Genomic DNA, 13,181 nt, shown 5'->3' on the forward strand with positions numbered 1-13,181 from the left:
ATATTCCACTTCTGATCCCAAAGATCAATGACTCACCGATCTCTGAGCTACCTGTCCTGTGATCGCCCTCAGGCAGGTGACTTCTTTGAGGTTGATGTTACATAGTTAGTCAGGTTGGAAAAAGAGACAATAAAGACAAACAGACTGTGCAGTCACCCCAGAGCTTAGTAAATGGGATAAAGGCTCCGCTTTGCAAAGAATACCCAATCACGTGCAAGGAAAATAAAAAAAAAATGCATTTTTGCTTGCACATGATTGGATGATGGAGTTCAGCAAAGCTTTTGCTCATTTACTCATCTCTGGAGTAACTGCACTTAGCAAAGTGCACAGTCTATTTGCCTTTAGTAAATCAACCCCTTTGTGTTGTTTATAAATAAAACCTTCCGTGTCTAAATCAAATATTTTACTTTCCCTGGTGCTCTGTATGCGTGACTTTTTGTTTATTAAGCTCACATGTTTAGCTCTTTTCCATATTCACAATCAGTATGGTCTTCAATTCCTTTCTTTGGATCATGCGTACTCCTGGGCTCAGTATACTGGGGTCAGTATTGTTCCTGTTGGACACAGAACGCTGTCCTGATTTCTTATTCCAGGAATTTAGAAGCCAGTATGGATTGTGACTGTTCTGTTTTGTGTAATTAAAAAGTGAAAGATAAAAAGGTATGAAGCATATTCGGTCACTTTGTGCCCATACACATATAGATTAGCGTCCAAGCTTGTTCTGTGGAGGATGGAGTTCAGTGATAGTAAATACAGTGATTGTATAATTACTGCTGTATAGAATTCAGATTACTCAGCCACTACTGTATTGTATCTGTTTCAGGAGATAGGCGGTGAGGAGCTCCTAGACTGCTCTGCCAGATTTAGCCATTGCTGAGGATTTAAAAATGAATTGATGATTAGGTCACCCTTCACCGAGAAGAAACCTGCGGTGGCTGATTCAGCATGTGACTAGTGTGCTGGCCAGCAATGGGTATGGTAATCTTTTTTGGCCATCTAGCACTGTATGGATCACCTCTCTAAACTGCTTGGAGTGATCAGTACTTGCCCACAATTGTAATTTACAAAAACGGGGGCTATATATACGTAAGGGACTCTTGGAGCTCATGGTTTAGATCAGGGGTCTCCAAAACTTTCTAAACAAAGGACCAGTTTACTGTCCTTCAATCTCTAGGGGAGCTGGACTGTGGCCAGTGGGTGAAGTAAATGTCTTGGAGTCAGTAGAAGTAAACAAAGCCCCTCATTGGTATTAGGGGGAGTAATACTGCCCCATTGTTGGTGTCAGTGGGAGGAATAGTGTCCCATCATTGTTGTCAGTGGGAGGAATAATGTCCCATCATTGGTGTCAGTGGGAGGAATAGTATCCCATAATTGGTGTCAGTGGGAGGAATAGTATCCCATCATTGGTGTCAGTGGGAGGAATAGTATCCCATCATTGTCGTCAGTGGGAGGAATAGAATCCCATCATTGGTGTCAGTGGGAGGAATAGTGTCCCATCATTGGTGTCAGTGGGAGGAATAGAATCCCATCATTGGTATCAGTGGGAGGAATAGTATCCCATCATTGGTGTCAGTGGGAGCAATAGTGTCCCATCATTGGCGTCAGTGGGAGGAATAGTGCCCCATCGTTGGTGTCAGTGGGAGGAATAGTGCCCCATCGTTGGTGTCCGTGGGAGGATTAGCCTTCCATTATTGTTGTCAGTGGGAGGAATAGTGCCTCATCATTGTTATGAGTGGGAGGAATAGTGCCTCATCATTGTTATCAGTGGGAGGAATAGTGCCCCATCATTGTCATCAGTGGGAGGAATAATGCCCCATCATTGGTGTCAGTGGGAAGAATAGTGTCCCATCAATGGCGTCAGTGGGAGGAATAGTGCCCCATCGTTGGTGTCAGTGGGAGAATTAGTGCCCCATCATTGTTGTCAGTGAGAGGAATAGTGCCCCATCATTGTTGTCAGTGGGAAGAATAGTGCTCCATGGTTGGTGTCAGTGGGAGGTATAGTGTTCCATTATTGTTGTCAGTGGGAGGAATAGTGCCTCATCATTGTTATCAGTGGGAGGAATAGTGCCTCATCATTGTTATCAGTGGGAGGAATAGTGCCCCATCATTGTCATCAGTGGGAGGAATAATGCCCCATCATTGGTGTCAGTGGGAAGAATAGTGTCCCATCATTGGCGTCAGTGGGAGGAATAGTGCCCCATCATTGGCGTCAGTGAGAGGAATAGTGCCCCATCATTGTTGTCAGTGGGAAAAATAGTGTTCCATGATTGGTGTCAGTGGGAGGTATAGTGTTCCATCATTGGTGTCATTGGGGGGAATAGTGCCCCATCATTGTTGTCAGTGAGAGCAATAGTGTCCCATCATTGACGTCAGTGGGAGGAATAGTGCCCCATCATTGACGTCAGTGGGAGGAATAGTGCCTCATCATTGGTGTCAGTGGGGGGAATAGTGCCCCATAAAATCAAGGGGGATATCCTGCGCTTAATGATGAATAAAAAAGTATATGATAAATTAACATAAAACAAGGTAGCAGCTAGAACACTGGATTCATAGTAATCCCATTCATATTGTGTGTCAAGTAGTGCAGCGCTATGAACAGCAAAATTAATTGTGCTTAAAAAGTTGATAAATTGATATACAATTGATAACAATGCAATATAATAAAATGAATCAATTGCGCTAAATCATAAGTCCATTCGGCATATATAGATGGTGGAGAGTCCACTAGAGGGTGAAGATCCCAAGATGTGAAAAGCAATGGAAATAAAACAGTCACCCGTGCGGATAGGCAAGATGGCAGCTTACCGCAATGAGTGGGCCTCCAAATTAATGGATGGGCCACTAAGAGCATAAAGTAATAACTCCTATGGACTGGGTTCTCTCCTCTGCGTGAACGGACCAAGTATCACTAGACTGCATCAAACCCTCACTCGCTCATAGATCCAGACACGACTCCAATATGTATGGCAATTCTTAGATAAGTAAAGGCCGGTACGGTAGGTGAATGGGATCATCCATCTTCTTGTCCTGGATACTGTTGCAGAAAGGAGGGGTGCGGGGTGCCGGTGGTGTGTGGAGGCCGTTGTCTGGCCGCCTGTCTGATGGCGCTGTGGTGGTGGAGGAATCTCAGTGGGGCTCCACTTCCTACTTCCTGTCAGCCTGACATCACTTCAGAGCACACAATCTGGAATGAAGACTGCTTGTTTGATGCAGTCTAGTGATACTTGGTCCGTTCACGCAGAGGAGAGAACCCAGTCCATAGGAGTTATTACTTTATGCTCTTAGTGGCCCATCCATTAATTTGGAGGCCCACTCATTGCGGTAAGCTGCCATCTTGCCTATCCGCACGGGTGACTGTTTTATTTCCATTGCTTTTCACATCTTGGGATCTTCACCCTCTAGTGGACTCTCCACCATCTATATATGCCGAATGGACTTATGATTTAGCGCAATTGATTCATTTTATTATATTGCATTGTTATCAATTGTATATCAATTTATCAACTTTTTAAGCACAATTAATTTTGCTGTTCATAGCGCTGCACTACTTGACACACAATAGTGCCCCATCATTGGTGTCAGTGGGAGGAATAGTGTACCATCATTGTTGTCAGTGAGAGCAATAGTGTCCCATCATTGACGTCAGTGGGAGGAATAGTGCCCCATCATTGACGTCAGTGGGAGGAATAGTGCCTCATCATTGGTGTCAGTGGGAGGAATAGTGCCCAATCGTTGTCAGTGGGAGGAATAGTGTTCCATCATTGGTGTCAGTGGGAGGAATAGTGTTCCATTATTGGTGTCAGTGGGAGGAGCAGCGTTACATCATTGGTGTCAGTGGGGGGAATAGTGCCCCATCATTGGTGTCAGTGGGAGGAATAGTGCCCAATCGTTGTCAGTGGGAGGAATAGTGTTCCATCATTGGTGTCAGTGGGAGGAATAGTGTTCCATCATTGGTGTCAGTGGGAGGAATAGTGCCCAATCATTGGTGTCAGTGGGAGGCATAATGCCCCATCATTGGTGTCAGTGGGAGGAATAATGCCCCATCATTGGTGTCAGTGGGAGGAATAGTGCCCCATTGTCAGTGGCGGTAACATTGCCCCACTGTTGCTGACAGTGGGGGAAATAATGCCCCAAGGGCCGGATAAAATCAAAAGCCATATCCACTCGTTGAGATAATAGGGGATTCTAATACAAAATTGTCTGAGACAAATTTTGCCTCAACTGGGACACAGCCAATGAGCTTTAGGGGTCATTCTCATGTGCAGCAGCCCTTGCTGTCCCTCTGAAAAGGAATCCGTGGTGGAACACTTTTAGAGGGTAAATGAGAGGTGATTTAACCCTGAAAAGGCTGAACTATTTTGCTGCAACCATGTACATTTTACAGCAGCCCCGTACATTTAGATGGGTGACATTCTGCAGTGGTACCGCCTGCTGAACATGACATGTGGTTTAATCTTTGCTGCAGCTGTGGCAACCACCTGCTTTTACCATCCTCTGACCTCTTGTGCGAATAAGACCGTACATTTTCATTTTTTAGGCAGTTTGGAGAAATGAAAGGTAGAAGCTAATTGGTTGCTATGGCACCAGTTGAGCTAAAACACGTCTTGGGCGCCTTTCATTAATTCCTCCCAGTATGTGTTATGCCAGATGCGCATCTTTTGCTACCTAAATGAAGCTGACATCTGTTTTAGCAGGAGTTGGTCTTTATAGCAGCAGTTTCTCTCCCCATGATTTATGCAATGCATTTAAACACACTAGGTTGAAGTGCTCCAGTGCACAACCCGGAACCAGTACAACCCACAACCAGCCACATGACCATTCTTGTGGCAGATTCCATAACAAAAACATAATGCTTTAGGTAACAGGATTCTTCTTCAGTTGTCCTCGGAAGTAATGCCACCACTGCCATGCACTGTGATTTTAGAAGGAGTGCAGTAAAAGGTTCTATAAAGATGGTTTCACATGAAATAAAACACAACCATTCCTTCTTAACTCCAACTCTGGAAAGTTTTTGGTGGCATCCATGAAGGTCAGTATAAAAAGAGGATGGGGTGGGCTTTAAACAGATCCTGCCTATTCATTTGAAAGGGCAGGGATACATTCTCTTTAAGGTTTACAAACGATAGTACCTTAAAAATATCCATAGGCGACCTTTACACTTTTTTACAGGTTACCAGCTTAGAGTTACAGAGGAGGTTTAGGGCTAGAATTATTGCTCTCTCTCGAACGATCGCGGCGATACCTCACAGGGGTGGTGTGAGCACCGTTTACATATGGGCGTGACTTATGATTGCGTTTGCGAGACGGGACGCTTTAAAATTTTTTTTCTTATTAAAATTTTTATTTTTACACTGTGCCTTTAATTTTTTTTTTTTTGATCACTTTTATTCATATTACAAGGAATGTAAACATCTCCGCTGTGACCACTTTTATTTTGTAGACATTTGCCCACAGAAAAAGAGGATACCGGGGTTATGGCTGCTAGCCATAGTAATAACGTAAATATACGGATGTACTGTGGGCAGTTGTCAAGTGGTGAGTAACTCCACTTTTGTTGAGAAAACATAAAAGCATTCCCCTCTGGGTGATCTCTGTACTGTAGATTGCAAGGATTATAACAAACTTTGTAGCAGATTCCTACCTTTTATTATTCTGAAGAAATCACTGTTTGTTTCTCTGTGTCCATGTGCACAGTAAATTTATATGGGAGTGGTTTTATAATTATTAATCAGCTGCTGCACCTGCAGCATTCTAATGATGATAGTGGGAGGGTCTGCATCCCTTTAGACGTGTCCCTATTGGAAGTATCTCACCAAAAATGAAATTTTTGTTGCAGAGGATGCCAGAAACCTGACTTCTATCTTAGTGCTGAAAATCAGTGCGCCAATCACACAAAAAATTACATACTGGGGGGTGGGGGGGGGGGCAGTTCTATATACCATCTGTGTTCAGAACACCTCCAGGTTTCCATATTGCATTTTACAGAAAATAACAATGGCTGCAGATTGAGAAGGAAAGGTCATTTTTAATAACATTCAATTACAATATGGCTTGTGTCACAAATCACGCTATATTATTATTTTTTATTATTTGCTCTTTTTTTGTTTCCCACAAAAGTGGAGTTACCTTTTGAGTTATCTATAGGCTGGGTGCAAGTTCCGGTTCACACATATGCAATATCAGACATCCCATGTGATTCGGAGCGCACTGCTCTGCAAATCACATGCGCTGTCTGTGCGTTGCGAGATCAGACATACAGATTGTATGGCTGAATTTGCATCGCATTTGGACCAAAGTCACACAGGACCCTTTTTTTGGTCCGCACCAGAATCGGATTGCATGGGTGTTCACATCTATGCGATCCGATTCCTGTCTGAACTGACAGTTCGCACTGCAATATGCAAACTGATCTGGGGGTGTCATTAACTTTGTATTGACACCCCCAGCGATTCACATATGGCAATGTGAACTGTTACATAGTTACATAGTTTGTGAGGTTGAAAAAAGACATCAGTCCATCCAGTTCAACCTATGATGTGTGTGTGTGTTTGCTTTTAACCGTACATTGTATACCCCTGTATGTTGTGGTCTTTAAGGTGTCCATCTAATAGTTTTTTGAAACTATCAATGCTCCCTGCTGATACGACTGCTTGTGGAAGAGAATTCCACATCCTTACCGCTCTTACAGTGAAGAACCCCTTACGCACTTTAAGGTTAAACCGCCTTTCCTCTAGTTTTAGTGAGTGGCCACGTGTCTTATTGTATTCCCTCTCTCTGAATAGTTTGTTCCTTATGCTAGGGTCGCCAGTACAGTATTTGTACATTGATATCATATCCTCCCTCAATCGTCTCTTCTCCAGAGAGAATAAGTTCAGTGCTTGTAGTCTTTCCTCATAGCTGATGTCCTCCATTCCCCTAATTATTTTTGTTGCCCTTCTCTGGACTTTCTCCAGTTCCAGCACATCCTTCCTGAGGACCGGTGCCCAGAACTGGACAGCATACTCCAGATGTGGCCTTTGACTTGAGTGCGATGTGGGAACCCGTAGTGGATTCTCAGGGTTCCCGCATTACATATGTTTGAACCGGCACTTAGTGACACATTCAACACTTTAATATTTTCATGTTTTGGGTCAGAAAGCTCCACTCTCAAGAACAGTGGCGTTAAATTTTCTATTATTCCAGAAATGAAGTGTAGCGCAGCTAATGGAATTATCACACAATTTCTAAGAAGTGGGGACTCGGCACACCTGCAGCAATTGTAGAATCACATTTAATAGATTGCTATAATTTACATAAAGAGCTTTGGCTGGGCCTGTTGAATGTTTTTTTTTTTTTTTTTTTTTTTTTTGCTGCCCTGGGGTGCTGCCACCTTCCATCTGTCCTGCTGGGTAATAAATGGGAATGCAATATAGGGGGTTGTAATTAGTTTATCCCACACATGGGGTTGGTGTTCTCAGCTGACAGACGCATTGTCCTCCTGGCTCTGTTCTACCTGCGTCATCCCTCTGCACTTTCCTATTTAACCTTATCAGTGACAGAGACACTGTGTTCAGCAGTCACTAATAAGATCATCACAGATATACATCACACAGGAAAAGGCCACCCTTGTCTTTTGGAAAAAGAAAATCTTCTTCCGACTTGAATAACCTTCTGGCTGTATGATAGTTGCTGCAAACCAAAGTAACTTCTGTTTGATGGGTAAATATTTACATATGAAATTACCTCCACAGTAAAGAGCGTGATAGACTAAGGCTTCTTTCACACGGGTGCTCCGTATGTCCGTATATCATCCCATCCGTTTGCGGGTGATATACGGACATAATGCATGTCAATGGGATTGCGGATGTCAGCGGATGACCATCCGCTGACATCCGATTTGCGTCCTTTCAGTTCTATTCTGTTTTTGGGAACGGAACAGAACCCTATTTTTTCTTCCATTTAAAAAACGGAAAGGACGCAAAATCGGATGTCAGCGGTGTCATCCGCTGACATCCGCAATCCCATAGACATACATTATGTCCGTATATCATCCGCAAACGGATGGGATGATATGCGGACATACGGACCAGATGACACAAGTGTCATCCGTGTCCGTAAAAAAAAAAAAAGTGCTTGAGCGGACCAAAATACGATCCGCCCCTTGTGAAAGAAGCCTTATGCTGGCCATGCACCAGCTGAAAAATCGTTAGAACTTGTTTTGGAATAACGAACACTCGGCCGTGAGAGCAAACGATTTGGCTATCATCTCATGACTGAATTTTGATCAATAAATCGTTCAATGGACAAAAATAAATACATTTTTCATTTACTTTGTCATAGAGCTGCACGGTTAATTTATAAAAAATCGCCATCTCCATTCACCGCCCCCCCCCCCCCTCAAGATCTTAAAACGGCATGACCACGATTCATACAGAGCTATTCTCTGCTCACTCACAGCTGTCAGAAAAAAAAAAGAGCTTCCAGCAAATGTTTATTAACATTGCCAAGGCTGGGAGATAACTATAAACACGATGTTTTACAATGTATCATTTCATTCTTTTCGATCAACGGAATAAACTTACGTCTGTAAAGGAGGGCAGTTTAACCTCTGAGTGCCGGTTCACACTATAGCGTGTGCGCCGATCGCATGTAATTCGGAGCGCACTGCTCCTTCATTACATGCGATCGAAGGTGCGGATGCGAATTCAGCCATACACTTTGTATGGCTGAATTCGCACTGTATCCGCACCAAACACGCACATGACCCTTTTTTCCAGCCGCATCAGGATCGGATCGCACAGTGGTTCACACTTGTGGGATCCAATCCTGTGCGAACTGTCAGATCGCACTGCGATATGCGATCAAACTGGGGGTGTCGTTAACATTTCATTGACACCCCCTGCATATCGCATATGGCAGTGTGAACTGCCAGGGGTGCGTTTGCGATGCGGGAACAGGCTGCAAATTCGCAGCCTTCCCGCATCGCACAAGTGTGACCCGTCACTGAAAGAGGAAGTAAACTCTTACTTCCAAATCATTTGGTGAAGGGGGATTATGGTGTGGGGTTGTTTTTCAGGGGTTGAGCTTGGCCCCTTAGTTCCAGTTAAGGGAACTCTTAAGGCTTAGGCATACCAAGACATTTTGGACAATTTCATGCTCCCAACTTTGTGGAAACGGTTTGGGGATGTCCCCTTCCTGTTCCAATATGACTGCGTACCAGTGCACAAAACAAGGTCCATAAAGACATAAATGAGCGAGTTTGGGGTGGAGGAACTTGACTGCACCTCAACTGATAGAACACCTTTGGGATGAATTAGAGTGGAGACTGCAAGCCTGGCCTTCTCCACATCAGTGCCTGACCTCACAAATGTGCTTCTGGAGAATGGGCAAACGTTACCATAGACATACACCCATAGATGAACCTTGTGGACAGCCTTCCCAGAAGAGTTGAAGCTGTTATAGCTGCAAAGGGTGGGCCAACTCAATATTAAATCCTATGGACTAAGACTGGGATGCCATTAAAGTTCATGATCGTGTAAAGGCAGGCGTCCCAATAGGCAAACCCCTACACGGACCGTGAATTATCAGTTTCCCTCCATTACTTTTCCTTAGTACTGGCTTTCAAAATAATATATGATCCAATGGGAAATCCCTTTGTTTTAGGAATGTAAAATGTTGGTGTAAGGATGTTTGTTTTGTATATCCGATAGTACAGCTCTGCATGCATTGGTGACAAGACTGTTGTTATATTGTTGTCTCATTGCTTTAACAGGTAGGACCTCTCTTCTCTCTTTACAATGGAGGACTCTCTTTCTCGTCAAAACACAGGCTTGATGCCATACCTGGTGGCTACATCTCAGATCTTGGGGGTGGCAGTGTTAGCCATCACAGGGACATGGCTGTCCCGTTACAGAGGAGGCTTCTCATGGGAGGGACCAGAGCAGTTCAACGTCCATCCACTTTGCATGGTGCTAGGAATGGTATTCCTATGTGGTGATGGTAAGTACACATGATGTTCAACCTATTATCTGAAGTAATGCAAATAAAACTCATATGAACTTACATAGGTGTTCACGGTGTAGTGTTACTAGAGTTGCTCCTAATGGCAATTTTTTTTTTTTTTTTTTTAATAGAGCAGAATAATTAGCAAAATGGTTTGTTGCAGTAGCCTTGCTTTATGACCGTTTCTGTTTAGTACATATTGATTGTACTGAACATACTCAACTTCGTCCAAAATGGCTATTTCAGTTTTGGATAGGAGACTTTAAAGTGCACTTGTGTCCAGACTGTGGGCATTAAATGATTTACATATTCTTAACAAACAGTAAAGGATCTTTAGGGCAAGCTGTCCATAATCTCTTTAGCTGCTTTTAAAAGAGAAGTATTGGGTCCCCCCCCTAAAAAAAAGTATACACACCTGGATGAATACAGCATCAATACTATGCTGCATCTGTCCCTCACTGCCTCTGCACTGCCGATCACTGAGTTTAGTTCACCCCTATGCTCTGAGCAGAAAGCAAGAACTGTCAGTCCCTGGCTCTTGTCTGCCGCTCCCACGCTCACTGGAGCGCTGAGCTGTGGAGGGGGTGGGAGCAGCTGGCTCAGTCTCCCAGTGGCTCGCTGAGAGGCAAAGCCAGCTGCCGGTGCCCTATCAGATTCTGCTACCGGAAGTGATGTACGGACTAGAACAACTTACTGCGCATGCGCCATGCGTTCCAGCATGGCCGCTATGCGTTCCAATAGGATTCCTAATGTGACAGAACACGAAGCCAAGGCGGACATCTTCCTTATACCCACGCAAGTCTTGAATTTTTCATTTATTTTAGCAGTAAACTCCCCTTATATACTGAATCACAGTGTTACATTTGTGTTATTATTGTATTCTAGTTAGTATAGCAATAAACCTGCAGGTAGAAGGTGGCGACGGCCATCTTGGTACACCCCGCACTGCTCAGCGACAGACTGATTATATAGTGAAATAGACTTTCTCTTACGTCCTCCGACAGTCGCCGCCTCCTCTAAGTCATCACTGCTGGGTATTGACTTCCCATCCGCAGGAGTAGCTAGGCATATAGACTTAGTCAAAAGACAAAAGGCATTAGCATATACACACCCATGGGGGCTGTCCCATCTGGTCAATACCCCCCCTGCATCACCACTCAGTTTTCTCTGTCGCTTATTGACAGACGCAGTCTTCTTGATTAATATCAAATAGGGTTATGCTGCCCTCTACAGGAGTAGGACTAGGCAGAAGGAAAACGTTCTGGCCACACCTTAGGGGCAGTCCCAGAGGGTATATCCTCTCTCTCTCTGCTCCAGGAAGTCAGTTTTTTTCTGTCTAGTTAGGAGTAAGGACCTAAGTTCCTTGCTGGGATCTTTGGTCCTGGCAAGATTTTTTAGAAACTTTTTTAGGCAGCTTTTTTCTCCAGTTGTTCCTGTGAGATCTTCAAGCAAGTATGCTGAAACTGGGCGACGGGCTGGATGCTGAAATCCAGTGGTCACCCCAGTCAGCCTGTGAGCGCGTGCAGGCCATAGCTCCGCGCTGGGTCGGCCGCGACATAGTCCCACTGGACAGGGACTGACCCTGCGAGTTAAACGTCTCGCCTGGACGCCAACGACCAGTTGGAAACTGAGTCACGGCGTCCTTATTGGTCGACAGCCCCCCCACTTCGGTGGAGAGGGGTTCTGTCAGGAGTTGGCGCCCGCCTGGTTCCGGTATGGTGAGTAAAATGTTCCCCCTCTCCCCCTACGGGTGTGTTGGTGGACGCGGGCCCCTCCCTGGGATGGTCACTATCCTATAACAGGTGTTACAGATCCCCCATTTGAGTGTGATTTTGTGTATAAGAAACCAGGAGGCTTGGTTTGGGAGCTGACTATCTAAGGTCACTGTATGAGGGTGCACTGTTTAAAGGACCATGACTGAAGTCAGTGGCTGGCATTACTGTGAATGATGGCCATGTATGGGGGATAGATCCTACCTGATTATAAGGCTGCAATACAGGCCGAGGCCTGGGCCTAGATTACCGCCATCCGCAGGCCGCCATCCGTCCGCAGGTCGCCATCCTCCCACACCTCCCGCAGGCCGCACTGGCCGATACCATCCTCCGCAGGCTGCACATTGCAGCAGGCCGCCGCCATCTTCCCATAGGTGACAGGCCGCCGCCATCTCCCGCAGGTCGCGCGAGGCTGCCATTTTGGCGTAGCCTCGTGTCTCCTGCATGGGGGCGGCCATTTTGAAAACGCCCAGCTACCTCGAGGAGGAGCAGGGCAGCGCCGAGAGGCGTGTAAAGGGGCGGAGCCGCCTCCTTTACCCGGGAAAAATGCTAAAAGAATTCCTGTCTGTAACAAGACAGCGCTGAGAGCAGGTGGATAAAACTTCTGTGCATCAGATGGTGAGCCTTGGGGTCTCTCTCTCTCTCTGTGGGGTCCGGAACAGGTACACTGAGGGGCGCTGTTGCGCTGGGGGATTACAACGAAAAAAAAAGTTTTTTCTTTGCAATTATTTTTTTTTTTGTTTGCTAGCAAGTGTCTTGTATAATCATGGACCCTGCCACACATGTATCCCCACCTGATCCCCTTGAGGGCCCTCCAGTACCCCACTTGTAATTGATGCATTATCTACAGTTTTGGAGTCTTTGGTATCCCGGGTGGAGGTGGCCTGTCAGGGACGGGGGTCAAGAAAGCGACCCCCGCCTACCCCTATTTCATCTGATACTCCAGCGGATTCTGAGCTGGTCACTGCAGCTGCAGGTCCCTCCTCTGGGGCTGTGGTCTCAGGTACGGTCTCCTCAGACAGTGAGGAGGACGTTTCTGCCTCCGCCATAGCGCAAGAAGAAGCGTTGGTGGACGCACTAGTTGTGGCTGTCCGGGAAACCTTAAGAATGGAGGTTACACCGGCAGAGGTAACCGAGACGGAAATTCCCTTTGGTACTAGTAAGCCTACCAAGATGGTGAAGGTTTTTCCCTTACCCAAATGCTTTGGTAATAAGATTAAGGAGGAATGGGATCATCCCAAACGAACTCTTGCTATTTCCAAACGCATTGCTAGGCGCTATCCGTTTGAGGAATCCCTCATAAAAAAATGGACGGTACCACCAGTGGTGGACCCACCGATTTCCAGATTAAATAAATTCACTGTTATCCCGTTGGAGGACGCTCCGTCCTTTAAGGATCCGGTGGATCGGAAGGTGGAAGCCGAATCC

At 45.4% G+C, this 13,181-nt stretch overlaps 1 protein-coding gene across 1 annotated transcript in view; it reads left to right on the plus strand.

Annotated features, from left to right (window-relative positions):
* The first annotated feature begins 9,774 nt into the window (after window positions 1-9,774).
* CYB561 (cytochrome b561) overlaps window positions 9,775-13,181 on the plus strand; it is a 31,324-nt gene continuing 27,917 nt past the window's right edge. Inside the window, exon 1 of the mRNA XM_082271276.1 lies at window positions 9,775-9,978. Within this exon, the coding sequence (XP_082127402.1) occupies window positions 9,777-9,978 (202 nt within the window). The 5' untranslated portion in view covers window positions 9,775-9,776. The remainder of the gene's footprint in view (window positions 9,979-13,181) is intronic.

The sequence above is a fragment of the Pelophylax lessonae genome (assembly GCF_965119305.1).
Source record: "Pelophylax lessonae genome assembly, chromosome: 11".
NCBI lineage: Eukaryota > Metazoa > Chordata > Amphibia > Anura > Ranidae > Pelophylax > Pelophylax lessonae.